Source organism: Apteryx rowi, unplaced genomic scaffold (assembly GCF_003343035.1).
Source record: "Apteryx rowi isolate R43461 unplaced genomic scaffold, aptRow1 scaffold_2, whole genome shotgun sequence".
Taxonomy (NCBI): Eukaryota; Metazoa; Chordata; class Aves; order Apterygiformes; family Apterygidae; genus Apteryx; species Apteryx rowi.
This window is the reverse complement of record NW_020448307.1, coordinates 3,779,931-3,802,336: the sequence shown is the minus strand read 5'-3', so window position 1 is coordinate 3,802,336 and position 22,406 is coordinate 3,779,931. Positions and strand designations below refer to the sequence as shown.

General features: G+C 49.0%; 2 protein-coding genes across 7 annotated transcripts in view; both read right to left on the bottom strand.

The window, feature by feature from the left end:
* Window positions 1-22,406, bottom strand: part of JADE2 (jade family PHD finger 2) — a 114,142-nt gene that overhangs the window by 66,665 nt on the left and 25,071 nt on the right. The window lies entirely within an intron of this gene.
* LOC112964777 lies at window positions 4,866-8,455 on the bottom strand. The gene is made up of 4 exons (XM_026063304.1): window positions 7,848-8,455; window positions 7,563-7,721; window positions 6,216-6,455; window positions 4,866-5,744 (listed from the first exon to the last, which is right to left on the bottom strand). The coding sequence occupies exons 1-4, from the start codon at window positions 7,965-7,967 to the stop codon at window positions 5,559-5,561; spliced, it is 705 nt and encodes a 234-aa protein (XP_025919089.1). The 5' UTR covers window positions 7,968-8,455; the 3' UTR covers window positions 4,866-5,558.

Below are 22,406 nucleotides of genomic sequence, written 5' to 3'. Positions count from 1 at the left end.
GGTGCGGGCGGCCCGCGGCCGCGCAGCGCCGCACCTTCCCCGCGCTGCCCCGCGCGGGCTCGGCCCCCCGCCGCAGAACGCTAAAATTCAGCTCAAAGACGGTTTTCCCGTCACGGGCTGTTACGGTCTCCGCAGTTTGGTTCGCTCCGGAACTGTTGCTGGTGGTTAAAAACACTGGGAATAAAGAGACGGCAAGAACCACCACCAACAACTCAGGCAGCCCGATCTTCCCCGCTGCGCATCCCTGTGTCGGCTCCCCATATAATTTGCCAAACTTTAATGAATTAGGCTGAAACTTGCTGTCTTGGGAGCCTGTGCTGCACATTTTCTGAAAACTACTCAAAACCCTTTGGCTCTTCCAAGATCGGAGACAGAAGGGGAAGAAAAAAACATTGCTCATTCTTGTGGGGTTTGCTTTTTTTTTCCTTTTTTTTTTTTGGACTGTGTATGTGGAAATAGGGTCTTGAAACTAGCCATGGGGCAGCCTTTTATGGTCCTTTAGACAACCCCCCCCCAAATTAGCCCTCTTACTAGTCCTTGAAAAACAGCAGCTCCAAACACATGGTGAAAACCTGCCTGATTCCAGCTGCTGAATTCCCTGAAAAGTCCATTCCCCCCGGAAGCAGCCTGCCACCACCAAAAGCCGGGGTGCTCAGGGCCTGGTGTGGGCGCAGCCCTCCGCGGTGCCAGGCCCGGCAGGAGCCAACGCTCTGAAGAAAGAGGGCGAGTTTGGGAAGGGGGAGTTGGTTTGGGAGGAGGACTGGGAGCAAGCGGCGGCACGGCGGGCGCATGCCGTGCCAAGGAGGTGGCGACCGCGGCCGGACGAGGCAGCGGAGCCGAGGGGCCTGGCGGTGACCTCCAGCAGGAGCAGCGGCGGGCACAAGCCAGCCCCGGCGGAGGGGCAGCGCGGGAAGGAGGCAATTTGGGCCAGAAGAGGAGGTGGCCCGGGCTCCCGGCGCTGCAACAGCACTCCGTTCATTTCCCATTTAGAAATAAGACGTTGCCGTCTTCTCTGGGGAGGTTCTTCTCCGGAGAGCAGCCCCGGAGAAGAATAGGACACTTCAGCCGTCAGTCTAAAAAAGCTCTGCCGATAGCACGGGAATGGTGGTGGGACTCCTGAGCGCTGAGCCCACACGCTATTTCTGTCCCCCGCCAGCGCGGCGCCGCGGCGGCCCCGCTGCCCGGCACGCTGCAGCACTCACTGCCGCGACTTCACCTGCCTCCGCGTCGCTGCGTTAAGCCACCAGACCTTAGGAAATGTCCGAGTGGAGGCTTTCTGTCTAAATTTATTGAGCCTTTCGATACATATATATTCTAATGCAATTCATCGTTACACAGTCGCAGTCTCTTTCTCCTGTGACCCCTGCATGTGATGGACCTGCTGTGTAGCTAAGTGGGAAAGGAAACACTTTTCTGCCAGATCCCTGTCGCCCCTGCAGCGCCAAACACTGTCCGTGGAGCGAAGCGATGGGCTACGGGATGTGAACGGCGTCTCACAGCGAAGACAGGGCAAAACGGCCTGGAGAACCTGATTCCCGCCTTGCCTTTGCCACGGACTTCCCTAACACAGTCATTAAACCCAACTTTTTGGACGCTGCTGACTGTATTTCCCATGTTGTGGGCGTTCAGCTTGAGAGCTTTAGCCCGATTTGCTGACATCCATCTTACAGCTACGGCTGGAAGCAGCGGGTGCTGCGCTTGCATGTGCAAAGTGCTGCATCATGATAAATGCTCTGGAAAAGCAGACGTTGTGCCTCTCGCACAGAGCGCCCAAAATCAGCCGAAACTTCTGACCTCGATCCGTCTGCGTGTCGCCCTGACCCAGGACGGGTGTTCGGGGACGATCACTTAAGGTGCCCAAGCACGGATGCAGCGTAGTGGAAAGAACCATGGGAAAACTCCCGAGGAAATTACTAACTCTGTCTTCCGAGGAAGCTGCCAGCTGCACCGCTTTGGTCCTAAACCGCACCACAGCCGAAAAACTCTTCTGCCGCTTTTTTGGGATTTCTGGACATTGCACTTCCGCTAGCCGGAACACGAGCACCCAGCTGCGATTTGAAAACTGCCCCCCGCGCGTCGGAGCTGTGTTTCTGTGGCTGTGGATTTGCCAAGCAGCCGGGTCCGTGGACGATGTGCTGAGCTAAGGCCTGGCATCGGACGCTGGACAACGGGAACGACGCAGCACTGCTGAGCACCTCCCTGGCCGTCTCATGCACCGCCGCACGAGACAGAGGTACGGAAGAAAAACAGTATCCGATCATGCAATTAAAATCTTGTTCTGCGCCAACAAAAGGGCATTTATTAAGTTGCACTGAATTCTGACATTTCTTAATTTTGAGTGCTTCCCTCTGCAGCATTGATCATGCGCTTAACAGATTTTTGGCTACCATATATGCACATTTATACAAAATATGTCTACAAACAGGTCTATGTAACACATACATCTAATATACACAGAGATAACACTTGATGGATGTTTCTACAGAAAGGTCACGTATATTAAATATACGATATTCAGTTTACATAGCGAGACATTTATATAACAATTATGAAGAGCTCTGACAGGGTGTTGTCAGTTGGCATTTGCTAAGAGAAGAAATAAATCTAATAATAAAAACAAAAATAGCATTTTGGAAGAAATAGCACTGCACAAATCCTCTGAAAGGACAGAATTGTCTACACAACAAAGGCTCAGCTGATCGATGCTAAAATAAGCAGTTATGCAACAAGTAAGAAATATGATCTCCAGGGAAGAAAGCAGCAGCGTTTGCCTTTCATCTTCATTCACCAGTGCTTATTTTTGCATACCTAAAAGAATAAACCAGGTAACCTTTGGATGATGAGCACGTAATTAGAATTAACAGATGTTTTTAAATGAAGGGTTTAGCCTTTATTAGCTTTGCATGAGCTCTAGCGTTAAATTCAGTCACTGGAAGCGAGTCCCCCGAAGTGCCGTGAGACTGCCGCTTTCATCGCTCGTGTTTCGTGCCTGTTAATGCGCTTTGGAAGAAACGCCGTGCTGGCATAACTGCATGTAAATCCACTGATTTTTACTGGGGAATTGGCCCACCAGGTATCAGTGATCACCAAGTTGTGAACGCAGCCTCCAAGATGAGTCTACAGAACAGCGCGTCTCACAGCACTTAAGAGTTAATAAACCTTGTCAACAAGCCTTGACCAAAGACGAAAAATCTCAGCACCGACGGGTCCCAGAGGAGAGGAAAAGAAGAAAACCCAGTTGCCGGGTTGCCATCGGGTTTGATTCCTGTGCTATCGATTAGCGCCAGGCACAAGAACGGGACGGATCCAAGGGAGCGCGAGCAATCCCCAAATGCAAGGAAAATTCAATGTCTTTCCAAGAGCTTTCAAAACTATCTATTTAGTAACGTGAGCCCCGGCCCCGAAGCGGGGAAATTCCTCCGATGGGGAATTTCGGAAGCACCGTGCAACTTGAAAACAGTGCAGGAGACTCACTCCTGCTAATTTACTGCCTTCGATACCCTCCTCTGAGGCCTCTGCGAGATGGAAGAAGTCAAAGACATCTCATGGCTACTTTAATTTATCCCAAGGACCAGATCAGCTCTTGGCCGCTCCAGGAGGGCAGCGCAAAGATGCTGAGCATCTTTCTGCAGCCGTATCCCAGGTAGGGTTGTCCGATATTCAGCTGTAATCGTGAAATTTGACTTCTATTAAAATAGGTGTTAACTTGGAGAATAGTAAGCAGATGCAGTAGCAGGAAAAAAGAACAAGCTCTGTTCTAAATTATAATAATAATCATTCCCATCTTCTAGAATGAACTACTACATCATTATATAAAGTGTCCTTTTTCCTTCTCATTCTGCATAGTTCTTTTCCTCTCCGAAATGCGGGGAAAATACTCTACTTACAGGAGAAGAAAATTTGATTTGGCAGATCAGTCGATAGTGAGTGAGATTTTGTTTGAAATCTCAATTACCTTCAGTAGCTAGGAATTGCGTATCAAAATAAACTGTAAACCAAAAAATAGCTATAACGTTACAAACGGCCATCCCTGGGCAGGTCGCTGAGGAATCCTCTCCATGCAGCAGCTGCTCTAACATTTTCCTAGGAAATGGCAGTCTCCGAAGGGATTACCTCCGAAGGATGCCGCCCTCCGCGGCTTTGTGTGCCGATGCTCAGCCTCGTGTTCTCGTGCGCTGAATCTCTTCTGCCGAATTTCAAGGTTCCTTTTGTTTGTTTGCTCCTCCGTTTTCTCCGCGTTCAGTTCTGTTACGAAGTGCATCAAGTACAGCAGCATCCCCAGGCTGAAATAACCGCGGCTTTCAAAGGCCCTCAGGAGTAAAATAGATCCAGGGAAACACGAACCACCAGCGGTGAGCCGTACGACTCGGAGCGCTGCTCCGGCGGCGGCCCGGGTCTAGCTCCTCGCCCCCTGCACGGATCCGTAGGCAGATTCCACCCTAAGGAACTTTCCCATTTCTATTCCTCTGTTCCCTTCCTATAGGCATTTCAGGCTTTCCAGATTAAATATAGTGGGGGGTAACGTGGCTCCCCGAGCTGGCTTGAGCTTCGGTGTCAAGAAACTTGACTATTACGGGCAAATTCTGTGCGGCGAGCTGCGCGAGGAGCAGCTGGGACGTTTCAAAGCAAGTATTACGGCAGAGCCTGCTAACGATTATGCTTTTAAAGGTCCAAATTTATAAAACGCACGACTCTTCCTCAAAAGGCTGCCTGGAATAGTGGCACGAAGGGGGCAGGCGGCCCCGGGCGGGTGACGGCCTGGCTGCCCCGCGCACCGAGGGGTGTCGCGCGGGCGGCCCTCGCCCGGCCCCTTCCCGCGCTGCGCCCCGGCGAGGGGCCGGCCGTGCCGAAGCGGCTTGCGCTCCCGCGGGCGCCCGCGCTTCGGCCGGAGCTTAACGCCCCGGTGCGGCGGGCGTCCTCCGGGCTGCAGGTCCCTCCGCGCCGCAGAGCACGCGATTACTCTCCCGATTAAAAAAGAAAAAGGTAGAGATTAAAGATATGAGTCACAACTCAACGCACCGGCTGAGTGAACGGTACGCACGCTAAACAACACGCGCACCGAGACGGCATTAATCCACTTTTTATATGGATTCCCTGTAGACATCCAGTTTATAACTAAGTTGGCTGTTCCACTCTTATTTCTCTGGAGTTTGAGGGTGTGAAAAAGACATTTCCATTTCATTGACTAAGTTCCCAAGGGGAGAATTTATGGAAGTGCAAGTGCATAATTTACTGCCTGACAGGATAAAGATGGTATCTGGTTTTAAAAAAATAGTGTACCCTGAAAAACAAAATTGCTAGAACAGACATTTGTTTTCCATAAGTACCATATTTTAGAAGCATTTAATTTAGTTTAGAAGCACCGTTAAAAATATATGCATTGTAAATTGCAGCTGCATAACACGATATTTATCAGATAATGTCACTGAATAGTCTCCTGTTGCAATATAAATGCCAAGGCATTTATAGAAAATAAATGTTGAAGTAGAGAGCTTTATTTTCAAAGTGGAAACCCATTATCTCATCCAAAAGTCATAAATAAAATGATAAAGGTTTGCTTATGGGGTTAGTTTTAACCATATGGGGGTTGACACGGCTACTTCATTGCCCCCGCAATATTCCCAAGCGGTAAACTCGTCTCGACTGCAGCAAACCCAGCGGGAGAAACACGGTGCGCAGGACCGGTGACGGCACGATTCGGAGAGAGCTAAGAGTAGCCACAAGGCCAACCAGCTGATAACGTACTGGAGGAAAAGAGACATAAAGATGGAAAGTGAGGGATTTCTGGAGATTTGCAGCTTCCCACGGTATTTATTTCAAGAAAATTCATCAGTTCTAAATATTGTCAGAACCCGATACAATATGCTAGAATACCAGCTTTTAAAAATGGTGCCTGAAATTTCTCTCCTAAAGACATACTGAGTCACATAAAGCACGATCGGATTTCCAAAGTATGGAGGATCCAGCAGTTCCTACCGATTTCTTCAGGGTTTGGATCAAGTTGTGCACGTGCGGCACTATTTATTAGTATAAGGTACAAAGGGCTGTTAGAGAGGGACGGTAAAGAAGATTTTGGATCCGAGATCTGCACCTTCTGCTCCTCTGAAATTTGGAGACACCAATCTAGTCTTTTTGCCCCCTGATAGAATGACACTAAAATTAGGCTCATGCCACCATTCCTGCAAATCGAGTGCTTTCCCGAGCAAGCTGCATACCATGTGGGCATCTGAGTCCTGTCTGATTTTCTCTTTGCACCGCTGGCCCACAGCTCCGTTCGTTATCACTGCTGAGCCTGGAAAACACTCATCGAATGCAACCGGGATCCGTAACGCGGAGCTGCCTGTCGGCTGCCGCTGAAACGCATCTGCTCCGAGCGCGATGCTCAGAAGGGCATAACTCTTCCGGGGAGGAATGAAGGAGGAAGACGGATGATACCAAACGAATCCAGAGTAATCCTGCTAATTTAGTTTCAATTATTCTGGGTTTAACATATCCACATAATCCACATTTTATGGGATTTGTAATTTTCAAATCACTTTTAGCCTGGGCAGCTAAGAACAAAATCTGCCTGTAAATTAAAGAAAGCTGCAGCCATACCTAATGGGTTCTTAGCTGTCGCCGAGGCCAGCGTGCCCAGCCCAGCAGCTGGACTTGGTGCGCTGCCCGGCTTCCGACGACGGGGAGCAAACGGGGAGCAAACGGGGAGCGGGGCAGCGAATTGCTCTTGGTGCCCACTGCCCTGTTTCATGTGGCCAGATGCAGGTGTCTGCGATGGGTACGTGCCCAGTCACGTCACCACGTCCTCTGCAGGACACCCGTCGTCTGACCGGACATGCAGTCGCCAGTGCCAGGGTGGAAAGATGCAGGTATTTGAATTTTGGTCACAAATCAGATACGTTTCTGGTTGTACTGCAGAAGCCAGCATGGCTTTACAACCCTTGAAGGCCTCCAGAAGTGGCTATTGGATCTGCATGAGCTGAAAGTTTGGGTGCTGCTCTTCTAAAGGAAGGACCGAGATTATGACACCTGCCTCCTGGCTTCATGAGTCTCTCCTTTCCTGGTCCTTCTCCCCATTTAGCCACTTCTTTGATGGCTTTGTTAGTGTAGCGCCTGCTTAATTTTCCCGTTTATTTTCTCCCTCTGCTGCTCACCCTCCATCTCTCTTGGGGCAGCCTAACCCACCGGTCCTGTTCAACAGTCACATTCACATCGAATTGCTGCTTCTCTGTGATTCCGCTCTCAACTCACCTCTTTCCGCACAAAACTGCGCTTCGGTCTGCCCCAGGACATTGCATACTGGCTGTCACATTAGCAACTTGGACTAAACGTGATATGAATTACTTATTTTTCTCACCAAACTTCCCTCCTTCCCTATCAGAGGAGCAATGCACACCATGCACCACTCAACCGATATTTCATCAAAAGCAGTTTATACTGATGAATGTCAGCCACATTGGAAATATGCTATTCTGCAGGTGTAGTGTCTAAAATAAATAACCTTTACATATAAGAAGCGGCTGGATGGATGGATAGATGGAGGGACAGCTGATTAACTGACTCACCAGCCACTGAAGCGAAGTACAACACACCAGCAGTACGCATTTCTGGGCAATATTCCGAAGAAAATACTTGGATGCTACCAGCTCCTTGCAGAGAGGATCCCACATAGAGGGCGGCTGGAAATCAGTGAGTGCAAGCCAGAGGACCTCGAGGTTGTGCACCTGATTTATAACATATCACAGGGGCAAGAGAGGGTGAAGACTCGTCAAATCATTACGTTCGTCGTCTCGCGGGAGGGGGCTGCAGCCCCTTCGCAGAGGACGTACGAGCTATTGGTATGGATTTACATCTGAGCAGACCGCGGCAATCGGTCCCGCCAGGCTGCAGCAGCATGGCCGTGCGTCCGAGCGGCTTCGCTGGTGAGCTCCACGGATGGCAGAGGACCACCGGAGCAACAGTTCCTCCATGCCAGGATTTTAACACATTGTATATGCAACACATACGCGCTTTATAGTGGTTATAATCTTCAAATCAATCGTACCTAGCAGTGAAGGTTTAACGTTAATGACTTTCTTATTATGGATGAAAAACCCTTTCAGAGCTAACGACCAGAAAGAAGCCCGCTTAGCTCCTACCTGGAGAGGTGACTCCACGGTCATGACCAACACTCGGAGCAGAGCTGGACCTACGGATGCTTTAATATAGCAAATCCCGACGGGTTAGTCTGGCGCACTAGGGTGAGTCTTCCTTTGCACCTGAGTTTAAGCATCTCAACTTATGATGCACCTAACAGCAAGGCTGACCTTACTCGTCAGGAGGAAACAGCGTGTTGCCCATCGCGCGGCCCCCTCCCAGGCCCTCCCGAGTGCCGAGCGCCGGGCCGCGTCCCCGGGGAGCCCAGCGCTCCCCGCACGCGAGACAGCGCCAGCTGCCGAGGTGCGAAAGCGGGGGGGGGGGGTCGGTTTAATTTTCTCTTGACAGCCGGAAGAAAACGAGACCCAGCGAGTTGCGTGGCATATGATGGGGACAGGTACTTATGCAAATGGCCCGTTAACACCCAGCCAGACAGCGCTGATAAGCCTCCTAGGCCAGCTGGAGGTGGCTCCATCCTGCTGCCCAGCGGGAGGAGGAGGAGGAGGAGGAGGAGGAGGAGGAGGAGGAAGAGCTTTGGGATGACAATGGGAAACCTAAAAGCTCCGGCGCCGCTTTGCCCTGCTGCTGCCCGACGGGCCGGCGGGGGCTCGGCGGCTGCGCTCCCAGCCCCGCGTCGCAGCTGGTGTCGCAGGAGCCCCGGGGGTTTCCGGGGGGGACGCACGCGCCGGCAGCGCAGCTCCTCCAGGCCGCACGGCCCCGGCGCCTCGCAGGGTCCAGGAGACCTCGCAGGGTCCAGGAGACCTCGCGGCCGCAGCAGCAGCAGCAGCAGCACCGGTGGCTGCAAACTGCCGTCCCCGCTCCCGCGGGAAAGGGCTGCCTCTCCGCGGACGGCGCCTGCCCCTGGCTCCCGAGGGGCGCAGGCAGCGGGTAGGAGAGAAGCCTCCAGGAGGAGAGGGGACCGCAAAGGCCGGGGATCATCTGTCCTGCCCCTCGCCCAGGTCTGCGGCTCGTACTAATGACAGTGGTCTGACGCGGAGAAGCCCAAGTTTGGCCTTGCAGTGGTATTCCCCTGGGAAAAAAATATTCCTGCAATGTAAAACTGAAAATTGAAACAGCCTGGTGATTCACCAGAGAGCATGCCTCTCCCTTTCCCTCTTCAGTGGGTCAGAGACCAACGCTGTGGGGTTTGAAAGAAAAGCTGGAAAAGCCTCTAATTAATCCCTGGGGGCTGAACTGTGCCAGATATGGACGGGATTTCTCCTCCGCCGCCTTTTTGGAGAAAGAACACGATGCTCTGCTAGAGCTGCAGCTCTTTCCGGGGAGTCTCCGGCACCGCGGGGAGGATGCGGAGCTCGGCTTTCCCGAGCCGTTTGCCGCGGGAGGGCGGCTGCCGGGGAAGCCTTGCTCCGGGCGCTCCCGTAGACCTTTCCCCCCCTGGGAGGGACGGTGCCGACTTTGGGAAGCTTCTACCTGTGGGGAGAAAACGTCCCGAGTTCAAGGTCAGGTCTGCGCGTCTCCCATCCTGACAGACACCGAACGTTGTGCAATAGCCTGGAAGTCACTTTTATCAGACTCGATTCAATTTATAAGATTAAGAGCATGGAAAAACAAATACTGCTCCTGGATGGAAAGCGCTGGCACTAACCAGGCCGACGGTTTGTTTGGACAAGGATTGTTAACAGGGTATCTCTTATTTCCACAGGCCAGCAGGGGCAGGATACAAAATGGGTCGCTTGCTGTACGGGGCTGGTGGTTATGAAAAAAATTAACTCTTCCTTTAGCAGAGGGACAGCAGGAACGGTAGCAAAGTTCCTCCGAGAGCAACTTCTGCAGCTGCTGCTACAGCTCCCGGGGAAACAGCTCTGCCCTGTTAAGCAGTTCAGGAGCATCAAGTGATGCAAATCCAGGGGCTGAAAAACTCCAGCAAAAGGCAGGGCACTGCAGCCACCTTGCTAGCAATACCTGTGCTGGCCACGTTTGCCTGCACACATCTACCTCAGCCTCAGGCAGGAGCATGGCTGTAATGTGGATAAATTCACTAAAAAGCTGACTTGCACAGTAAGGAGTAAAATACAGAGCGCATGCAATTTTCACAGAAATCTGTAACGGGTGAAGAAGTCAGGCCTTCTCCTTCAGAAAATGCACTGGGAAAAAGACATCTTAGCTTGCAGAGGCAAAAGAGTACCACGTAAGACCTAGGCTGGCCCTATGTCTGATCTGCAAGTCCTAAATCCTTTAGGAAAGAAGTCTGTAGATGTGGTCAGTGGCGTGATCTCAGCATTGTCTGAGACATCCGCAGGGCCGGGGGAGCGATGTTCGTTCAGTACCATGCACGTTTATATAGAAGTTATAGACAGTGATAGCTAAAACATAGTAACAAGAGACTGTGGAGTTTGATAACAGCTAAGGGAGAACCTGAGGTTTGACAGAAAATAGTTAGCAATAGCAGACTTGCACGTTCAGCTGTGGAAAGGACCACAAAATTTGAGTGCACGCTATATATCTCCCTTTCACTGGCTGTTCTGTGGAGAGCTCCATTTGCTGCTGAAGTTCGGAGCTACAGACTGCACTTCATGTTGATTCTGATTGTAGAGTGGTGGTAATTAAACCTCTAGAGCATTAAGTTACCATTTTAACCAAATGCCTGGATTTTATCTTGACGTGAAATTGTGAGAGATATTCAGATTTGCGCAGTAAATAAACTGTATTAGCTGTTTCACAGATCATGCGTTTCCTCAGCTTACATTTGGGGAAAAAACCCCTACCATAGTTTCCTTCTTTTTTCCTTTTGCAAGGGCACACACAGCAGAAGCACTGGCAGCTCCTGTACACTGTTCAGCCAATATAATAATCATTATAATACTAATGTGGTTCTTTAATAGCACTTTTCATCAAGGGATCAGCATCATTATCTCCACGTAAAACAGAAGCACCCAGAGCAAAGTTTTGTTCCACTGATATAACTGGCCAAGGCCAAAGTCAGGAGCAGTCCGGCACCCCGGTCCTCGGTCCTTCCATCAGCTACAAAACACCACCTGACGTGGAAGTAACCATCTTAAATACAAGCAGATGCTTGAGGTTCAGATCTAGCTTATTCCCGGACTCACACTGCGGTGGCAATCACAGGTCTGCACCACGGCACCGCTGCGGGCTAGGAACTGGGCAAACACCACCACGGCAGTTCACACGGACACGGACCAGCCGGCCAGGAGCGACTGCTGTGATTTCGCTATGCACCAGCGCGGCCTGATTTGAATCAGCAGCCTATAGGAAACTCCCTTAAGTCCAGCATTTTCTTGCAACTAACAGCAATGTTTTGACGGAGTGAGATTCAAATATGAACACTAGCAAGAGGGCTCAAGACTACAGTTTGTGTTGGCACCGTTTCTTCTGCGCAGTGGTGCTAAGTGCTTCGGTAGATCAGTTATTCTGATAGCGAAACAGTTGCTTGGGCTCAGCCACTTTCAAAGAACAGATGTTGCCACAAAGGCTTTCATCCCGGCCGTTCTGAGTTAAGTGTATCCTCCCTGCCCAGAGCAGCAACAGGTTTACCGCAAAACACTTCTAGCATTTGATGTCTGCAGAGGCAGCTATTACTCACCCAGTTGCCTTCGTATGCAAATGCGTTATTGATGGCACAGCAGGATGAAAAGTCTGTGGATCAAGGGCTGCCAGAGATGCCCATCCTTGTGTGTGTCATCTGCGCGCCCCAAGCAAAGACGGGCCGTAGGGCCTGTCTGGTGCCGTGTTTCTCCAGAGATAGTGTTCCCACTGATCTCAGAGCTGACCCGCCACGTCGTAACACCAGAGGCCGTCTGTTTCGGTGGGTTCTGGAGTTTCTGATTTCTCTAGATCACGGATTTTACGCCTTCTTTATATTGTACCGTATTGGGATATGATGCTCTCTAAGCCTACCTGGTTGCATATATAGATAAAAATATAAATCCCCCTGTCCTTGAACTCTAACATGAACAAACAGAAAAGTCTAAATAAAGAGAAATAATTTTCCAACCAAGCACATGAATGAAGGAAAACAAATACACTTAATAGAAACCTTCTAGATGAAAATATGTGGGATGGGAGAAAGAAACAGCTGATTATCTTCTTCATTTCACAGGACAAATATAAAGAAACCTTCTTTGAAAACCTCATCTACACATTATTCTGCATTCTGGCATTTAGGAAAATGTTACTGGATTGCATCTTTTCTTAGGAATGGGTAAATTAGCTTGGTGGTTTGAAAAAATGTAAGTAAGCATCCATTTTTAATTATTATTCGTTTTTCCACAGGCCACTGCCATTTCTGATTTGAGTGATGGCCAGAGTTAGAAAGGATAAAACACCACAAGACAAGATTTTCTCATAGTATTTTTCGGCTATGAAGTTTTGGAAATACCAAAAGAAACTGTGAAGTTAGCGTCAGATTATGGAGAAACACACTGACTAAAACTCCAGGGTACTCCCCACATTCATTTACATTTTGTGACGCAAGGATAAGTTACCATCAGTAACGGCATAAAAAAAAATCCTACAAATACTCATATAAATATCTCAAAAAGAACGCAACATATGTATGAAACAGTTCAAATCCCTGCTCTCCACTCCCTCCATGTAAGCCAGAGGCTGCGTGGCCCTTTTACACCCTCAGAAAAACTTCCATTCCGGGAAGCGGGAGTAGGCTCTGAGGTCCCAGCTTTGGCGAGGAGCAGCAGGACAGACAGCGCAGATGGAGGTGACCACGGCTCTGCCGTGGCAGAACCTCCCTCGTCTGCGGGTCACAGGCGATTTGGTGACTATGGCCTGTCTCAAGCAGGGAGCAAGGCTCTCCCCTTAAAATAACCTCCAGGAAAACCCTGGAGGATTCCCACGCTGGGCAGGAGAGACCTTCCGAGCTCCATGCGGCAGCTGTGTCAGGGGATGGCAGGGTTTATCCCACCAAGGTGGGACGGAAAGGCTTGCACGCTTAAGCCTCCGGGTCACGTTGTGCCTGCAGGAGCACACAGAAATGAGTCAGGAACCCTTTTACTCCCATCGCTACTTGTCCTCTTTAACGTGAGTTCAGCACCGTTTGCAGTAAGGGTTTGACGGCTTGCTGCAGTCCTCCCTGGTCTTCCCCTTTTCTTGTCACATGGGTGACACCTCCTTCTTCCCACCCACTTAGGCCCCCAGCGTCATCCACCCCACACGCTTCAGACTAGATTTCTCTCTGGAAACCCTTTCTGAAACTTGCTCTTCTCTTTTTCTCTTTAACATCTCCGAAATCCCCTTTTTTAAATAACCAGCCTCTCCTTCCAGCCTCCCTCGTTTCACACATCGGTTACCGCAAGCTGCAGGTCTAAGACCCTGACCGCGGCAAACGGCTGCCCTCGAGACCACATCTGCTCACCCCCAGTCGCACCGGTCCTTCGTTCACAGAATCCATAGGCTCCTTAGCTTCTCGCCCTCGCTCCTAAAACCCTTCCCCGTCTCCCCTTACCTCTCCGAGCCAACAAGCTGCCTACCGACGACCAACCCATAACCTTTGCCCGCCAGCCTCCGCAATCCGTCTGTCAGCTCCTTCCCTAAGCACAGACTTGCTTTCTCCCAAGCTTTCCTTCAAGCCTGGGAAAACCTTCCCGATAAAATCTCAACAGCCACTCCTTTCTCCTCATTCAAAACTCTCCTTACGACTCGCTTCTGCCAAAAACCCTACAAGATGCAGTCGGGGCTATGGCCGGGCAGCCGGTGCGCTGTGATTCTCTCCTTTTCTCGTTCCCCACCTCCGCGTTCAGTTAAACGCCAGCCAAACGCAACGACACCTCCGCTGCCAAAGCAGGGGCGCTGCCTTACCGCGCTCCTTTTTGGCGTGCCGCATCCCCGTCCCCCAGGTGGTTCGTACCTGCAGAACGCAAGGCCCTCGGGGCAGGGATAGTCTTTTCTTCTGCGTTTGCAAAGCGCCTAGCACAGCCGTGGCTCAGTTCCCAGCGAGGGCCTGTGCATGCTACCAAAATATAAACATTTACCGATAATAGCGTATTCCCTGAAGGATAGGTAAGGCAGAGCTGGGAACCACTGCTGGAATGTAATTGTCACTAGCACAGAAAGCGAGGGCTAAGAAGCAGATCATAGCAACATTATCCAACGGGACGGGAACAAAATACAGGAGCACGAAGCATTAAAACCGGTGATATTTTGTGTGGAAGCAAGTGACAACTGGCACTTCCCGAATCTCTTGTAATTCAGCGTTCCAGCCTCTTACAAAATTTTCAGGCATTTGGAAATGTCTGCTTTCCGATATTTAAAGCAAACTTCATTTTCAGCAAAAAACGGTGCTTCGGGGCTGCACTTCTAAAACAAGTTCATATCATGACAGCTAAAATGTCAGAATTAATTAAGAAGAGGAAGCCGGGCAGAAAACAGCAAAGATGCCACTGAAGAGAAAGCGGCTCTTTTCTCCGGTCCTCCCCAGGAGCCGGAGCACGTAGCAAGCCTTCCTCTATAAGCAGATAGCTCGTTGGCAATTTGGTGAACCCTGAATTATATGCTGGAGCGCTAACTTCCCTTGTGGTTGCAAAAAAGAAAGGCTTTAAAAACATGATTTTAAATTATGCCCAAGGGTATATTTAAAGAATAGCTAGCCAAATTCCACACTGACTTCTCCTCTGCTGGAGCGCTGCTGGGCTTCAGTGGGGTTGCACAGTAGATAAGAGAGCACAGAGTTTGGCCAATTCATTTTAACCATCATTATATAATATTGATGTTGTATTGAATATACATATATATTCTGGCATAGCGAGTGAAATTAAATTGATTTATTAATTTGATACCGCACACCAATGCCAAGCTACCAGGTAATTGATCAGCTGCCTAGAACGAACTTCAACATGTAATTTCTACTGAAATTTGACTCATCAGCAATACCATAATTGGTTGCAAATGTCCTTCCTTCTATTTGTTTTGTTAAGTGGCTTTTTCATTAACGCAGTGGAGCCAAGTAAATAAATATGACTTTACTATTGGACTGCAGGCAGACAATATTTGAGGAATGGATACAAACCGAGAAAGGACTGCAGGATGTTGTCAGGCCAGGATTCATTTTCTATATATTCTAATTTTTGCTGCATTTAGGGCCCTGCTGGCTTCAGGAGAGATTTCCTTTTAGCAAAAGAGTCACAGCCAACACTAGGCTCAGTGAAACACAAGTGCATTGAATTTATGCCCCCCAATACCCCAAGTCAACAAGATTATTGTTAGGCCAAGCCTTAATGTCTCTACTTAGAACAAGGTCCTCAGAGATACCCCTGCGAAGAGGAGAGCAAGTAAAGCCTTCGGGATCAGGCTCACTGCTCCCACAGGGCAGCCCCGAGCACCCGAACACGACGGCAAACTTGCAAACCTGGACACAGAAGCTAAGGGAGGTGGCACCTTCCTCCTTCAGCCACTCCTGCGCTGACACCTGATGAGCACCAGGTAGCGGGTCCCTGGCACCAGAGCCCGGGGCCAAAGGCGGCCGCCCTCTCGCCCCCTCCGGAGCCAGGCTCCCATCCGATCCCGGACTCCAGCAATCCCACAGTACCGGAGATTTACAAGACTGAAAGCTCAGATTGAGCCATGCTATTTCAAAGACCGAGAGGCGGTGTCAGAAATAAGACGCAAAGTTCCTGAGAACAGTGACCCAGTATCGTAACCAGGAGCAAGTGCAATTATTTGACGAAGAGAAGGGTAGAAACGCACCGTTGTGGTGCTAGATGCTCCATGAAATGGCTATGAACATCACTGGATTATCATATGCCACTTATGACATCCAAGATACATAAAAAGACATTGTTTCCTGGGTGTGCAATTCCTTGGTACAGGCTTTTTAATGTTCTTCCCATCTCCTATTTTATTCTAGTCCAATTCTGTTACATAATCCGACTGATTCCCGTCCATTTCTGGCCGTATTCTAAACAACTGTAACCGTGTCCGACTGGGCAATGAATACTGGTTATCCGGTGACTTCACAGCCACGAAACCTTTCACTTTTACAGACCTTTCACTGTGGGTGACCACAAGGCGCTATAGGAGCAAAGGCAATAAAAAACAACATAAAAAAGAATAAAGCAGCTGAGTCAGAAAAGAACTAATCTGTTCTTTTCAACTCTTTTCAGCAGTTTAGGACTTTGTACCTTTGACACTTCTCATCCACTGGACTCTCTCAAATATAATCCTTGCTTTTCTTCTGTTAGCTCCCTGAAAATATTTGACAATGTTTTATTCCAGTGTGAATAAAATTACAGAATAAGCTACTTAATTGATGTGTGCTCTTTGAACTATCCCATTTAAACCCTCAAGATACCAGGGTGTTTGCAAACAGGCACACTTCACTAGCTGATTCTTAAACTTGTACGCAAAAGAAATTGGGATGAAAATGTTTGATCTCATTTTTTCCTCTGCCTGTTGCGTGCTTAGAAGGGATCCAGCTTGCAGCTACGCAGAAACCCAGGACTGCCTGTTGTACGAGCTTCACAGTGGCAGCGCTGGCAGTGAGGTTTCACTTAAAAAAAAACGGTGGACAACATGTCACTAACTCTTCAGTGCATATACAAAATCACAAACCTCAGCCCTACACTGTATATGCCTTATAAAGAGCTTAGTATAGTCATTACTCAGCAAATAATAAAAAGAAACAGGTTTGTAATTGGTTTGTTCAGACAGTGGTAAATTATTAAAGTTTACTGTGCCCCAGTGTATGTAAAATCCAGAAAAAAACACCCTCTTCTTGTAAGGGCCTGTTCTGTAATTTCTCTTCACAGTATTTACTCCCATGAGTGGGGTCACTGAAACCATCACGATTCATCATGTGAGTGTGCGGCAGCAGACACCCTCCCCCCATTTTTTCCTTTTTTTAAATTCTGAAAATCCCCGTTCCCCCAGCAGCGGCGTTGCACGGATTGCAGGGGAAACGCTCGCAGGGCTGCACCTTCGCAGGTGACACCGCAGGACACCCCGCGCGGGCTCCCGCGCCTGCCCTGGGCGCGAGCCTAAAGCAGGAGGTGCCTCTTCGCCGCCGGCCCCCCCCCGCCACCGGTTTCAACAGCACTCCAGAAAGTGCTCGTTTCCCTGTCATTTATTACATCTCTCGGTTAAGCAAACTGCTTCTTCCAAGAGTCAAATCTCAGCTTCACGGAAGTGCAGCCTCCCTAAAACTAGGGCATTGCTCTGGGTGAAGTGAACAGCAAAAGAGAAGATCGCTTTCCATTCAAAGAACAAAATGAATCTCACCCAACTAATTGGAGGGGATTCTTATTTCTTTAATCGGACCTTTAAATTTATTCACCTATAGCTGTTAGAGGGAGGAAGGTTTATTTTATTTGCAAGAGTTTCAGAAGCTACGTAGCAGTGGAGGGTAGCCCGGGCTGGGGAAACGCTCGGCGCTTTCAACGACGTGCCAAGGGCAGCGGCTGGGTCTTGGCAGCAGCCTCCGCTCGAACCCCGAAGAGCATCTCCTTCGCTCGCCGTCCAGCCCTAGCGCCAGTGACTAAGCAGTTTCTATAAATCAAGCTGCAGCACAGTTCAGAAGCCTAATAATAATTTGAAGATGTAAAATAATAATAATGTAGTGGTTTTAGTGTTAAAAAGGTCACAGATAAGTGTAAGAGGCATTCTGATGTTGAGACTTGCAGCTTGGTTTCAAATAATTTTAGCACTCTATTTGATGTCTACTCTTAGAGCATTAGAAACTGGAATTAAACAATGTAATTAAAACATACCAACGATGTAATCTGATCTTGTGTCTACTTCTATCCTTGCTGCTTCACCTTCTCCCAAAAATCCTTCGTCTCTTGCACGTTAAGAGCACTCGTGATGGGGTTTTGGTACCCGTTTGCTTGCCAAGACCTCGGCAGTACAAGCGGTCCCCATGCCAGTTCAGTCAAGGCCACTGCAGAGCTCCAGGGGGGCAAACCCAGGTGCGGAGGCAAAAGCAGCCCGAGACCCGGGCCGGGCTGTGCCTGGCGCGGTGGAAACGCGCTCTGCCCGCGCCGCAGCCCCGTGGCAGCGATGCAGCACCGCCTGCGCCCGCTGGCTCCAGCCGCCCAGGGCACCGTCTCGCCCCCGCCGTGGATTTCGTGGCCCCTCTGCAGACTGAGCGGAAGAGCAAGAACCAGTCGCAGGTGCCCGGTCCCCGCGCCGGCACGGCAGCGGTGTCAGGCTGCAGACCCCCTCGCCAGGCACCAGGAGCACCCAGCACCTGGGCACAACGCATGGGAAACACTCGACGGTTGCCTCTGCCACTGGCTTGGGACGACTGCTGCTTATTCCACCTACTGTAACTGTCTCATTAATACTTTGTTTAGACCGGTGCAACTTAATCCAACTAATTACCATCGTGAACCAAAGCACACTAAGGCTCTGGCCGTAAAGAACTATTAAACTGCGCTAAATGTAATCCGTCTTAAAACATCCTGTGTTTGTACCTACCTATTTTCAAAGATTACATCTGTGCAGCACATCTGCACTGAAGGCTTTGCAGACCTTTGATGTACACATGCTGAAGGGAATTTCTCCGAAGGAGGCATGGCTTTAGACTGCAGGCCTTCTGGAGTGGGAACAGGCTTTGTTATACACACGGACAGTATAAAACGGTACAGACAGTCCTACAGTAAGATGAATGAAAACATTACAAAAGACCAGCTACACACTGCCATTGCTTTGGTTTTACCCAGAGAGGCCGTTTTTCAGAAGTTTACACATATTTCAGGACAAGGCAAGATCTCCTTATTTAAAACAAAAAACCCCCAAACCCCTAAAGGTACAGCTCTGATGTTCAAGTCATCTGGATGCTTGTCAACACGAAAGACAAGGTGAGAAATGAGGCCAAAGGCACTGCTAATATTGCTTGGCCCAACTCAGAGCACTGACATTTCAGCTGTTTACATCTGCCAAATGAATTTTTTCCTGATGATATGAAAAAACAGGTTCTTAAGTGATACCCGAGCTTTGTGTTGGCCTGCTGTGCAAAAGTGAAGGAACGGCGATACCTCTGGATGCATAAATACACCACGCAGCGAAGGTACAAGAATCAGTCAACTTTGACAGCTCAAGGAAGGAGTCTTTTGTCTGCTCCCATGTCAACATCAATCCTTAGCCCAGTTATCAACCTTTCCTGTTTGCACACACCGTGGATCCCAAAGCCATTCTATCATTAGGGAATAATAATAAAGAACTTAATTTGCACATTGCAGCCTAGCATGTCACCACAATATTATATTCCAAACAATACTGTGCTGATCAAGCATCCAAATAATTCGACCCCTGCAGCAAATAACACATCACAGTCCTACTGCCACATAGTCCAAGCTCTGAACAAACCTGAACTGGTAGCACTGGGAAGGACAGTGGGAGGATCATCATCTTAGAACAAGGCCAACCTAACGGCAAGCCAGGATAAAAAGGATTTCTAAGTTTAAAAACAAAACCTGTTGATTGTGAAGCTACTACTGAGCTCTGTGAAGCAGAGAGCCATTTGCACCCAGGAGGAACTGTTTTCACCAAGCAGCCTCACTTTTTGCATAACTCCCACCATGAAATTTCACCTAGCGATTTGCATCAACCTCGTGACCAGCAACAGCATGGTAACACTCACGTGCACTTTGAGTCCAGGGTACACACATTCATTTTATTGGAAAATAATTCAGCTTTATGCCACTTTAGCGTGGCAGTTAGCTATCACAACTCACCATCTGCAGACGGTGAAACTGTGGCAGAGAGCAGGGACCCTGCATTTTGCAGCTGGGAGATTCAGCAGCCTCGTTTGGCCGGTGGGGAGCATCGTCCTGCTCCCTGCACCGCCGCACGAGCTCCCCCGGGAGCTCTGCACCCCTGCTCGCTACCGCTGCGGGTCTGCAGGGACCTGGCCCTTCTGCGACTCAGTTATCGATCGAGATCAAGGGTAGCTGTAAGAATTAACCAAGCTCTCCACCTCCTGTTAATCCCCTGTTCTGCTGGTACATATAAAGGCCATTCTTTAAGCACCTAAAAAGCAGCCCAGTTTTCAGAGGTCCTGGGTCTCTGCTTCGAGTCCAGTGACATCTGGGGATCCTCAGAACTTCTGAAAAATTAGGGCACTAGTCTTGAAACAATATTTAATGTCTCTTCCTAATAATATATTGTTTTAGGCAAAGCAAATAGTAGATGTCCACAATATACTACATGACTTATAAATTTATATGAAGGTGGTATTACAGCCAAAGCATTGCACTTGGTTATAGGAAGTCCTGTCCAAATCATTAATTTCCGCGTGCCCTATTTCCACATCTGTGAAATGGGGATAACAATACACACTGTTGTGAGGTGTGCAGCCACTCAGAGTTATTATGGGAGCTATATAAGTCACTATAAATACCTAAAGAATGAGGACATTCAGAGTTGCACTAATAGAATACAAAGGCTATATAAGCCTTTGTGTTTTAGAGATGAAGGCTTGAGATAACTACAGGAAGCTGAAAAATCCTCCCAGACCTTCTTTCATAGTCACTGATGTTCCCCTGAAGATTGAGGCACATTTATAAGGTAGGAAGGCAGTATGGGGATCTTAAGAGCTTTCAAGCTGGTTACTGGTTGAACTTGACATTCACAGGGAGAAGGTTATATTTTAAAAACTAAGCAGCAGGGCTTTTGAGATCACTTTCAAGTTCAAATTAAGCCAGTTTGGAGAGATCACAGATAGGTCATTTTACCCTCTTGGCCTGGAATCTTGGCTTTCTCTTGAACTCAGGCAGTTTAAAGTCTTGCCAGAGCGGTGCAAAGAGGCTTTGGAATAAATCTGTACCAGGCTTCCCCTGCTAGGAACACTCAGTCATCGGCTCAAGCCCTCTACCTACAGCAAAAAGGTGCTCAACTCCGGCACAGTTGTGACCTCCTATTTGCAGAGGCTTTCCTGCAAGATCCAGCGCATGCGGATGTAAGGCAAAACAGATGTGTAAATCTTACAGAGAAATCTTAAGGCAGGAGAAAGGCCTATCCCTGCACAGGCAGAGTGCAAAGCCCTTCTGGAATAATGAACTTCCCTTTAGGTTAAAGAGTTTGTTTCCGTGGGCAGCTGCAGCCGGCAAGTCTCTGCCAGCACAGCTCTAAGTCGGCGAAACAATAGGAAGCAGTAGGAGACATGGAGACAGAAGCACAGAGCTCCACCTGGTTGTGTCTGAAGTAGTGGTTCTTCAGCCTTTCCAGGTCTGTGGATCCCTAACATTCCACCTAAGGGGGTGCAGGAGGCTTGCTTTCCGCAGTTATTTCCCCAGACCCTTTAGAAGGAGCCCATGACACCTCTCTCCACTTATCACAGATGAAAGATTTCTCTGGAGGATTTGTAAGACTCCTGCAGATCTCTAAGGATCAAAAGGATTTTGAAGGGCTAATCCCCTTTCTCCTCCAGGGCAAAACCCATCCCTGCGCAGGTTAATTTTAACAAAAAGAACAATGAAGGAACTTCATGTAGTGCTTTCCCCATGCTGCGCTGGTGGCTGCGCTGATGAGAGGCAAAGAATAAAGTGAGAAAAGCCATCAATAATCCTATCTCACTGCTAATACTATCATCTCTGTCCTGTATATTATGTTGGCAGCAGAAGTGAGGTGCCTCGGGCAAAAAATACCATGAAAAGTATTTTGCTACCCCTGACCTTGTCAAACAATATTTGTTCCTGGTGAGAGGTTTCATTTCTCCGATTCAGCTGTTTTCTGAACAAATGGATCCACACCCTGTCGCTGGGTACTTCCGCAGGTTAAAAATTGACTAAACACTGATTTCTTGAGCCCCTATAGCTGCAGCAGCTTTATCAAAGTCATGATCAAATGTATTTATTGAGCCATACGCGCGCGAGAGAAGGATCAAGACAAATTGCCAGTCTGTGCCGCTAATTGCAGCGCCTGCCTGCCTGCCCAGTGTGGCACTCCACATGCGTCAATCAGCGGAGCTGGAGAACCCAATATAGCTCAGATTGGGCTCCCGGCCCACGGGAAGTTAAAGTGCGCTGGGAAAAAAGGACCAGAGTCTGTTCCTGGTTATGTCAGTATCGTCCAGCAGAGCTTCACTGACTTCAGATGAATTATTCCAGATTTCATCAGTTTCGATGACAAAAGAACCTAGACAAGAGCGTAGGGGTTTTTTTGCGAAATACAGCCTGTGCTGCTTGCTTCGCCTGACTTCCACAGACACCAGTACCAGGGCGGGAGCAGTCAGAACATGTATGAAAAAAGTCAGCAGTGTCACTTCAATAAAACAGGAAGGTCCAGCCCTCCAGACATGCTAATACTTACTTCATGTCTGGACCAAGTGGATTTGAAACACTATCCTG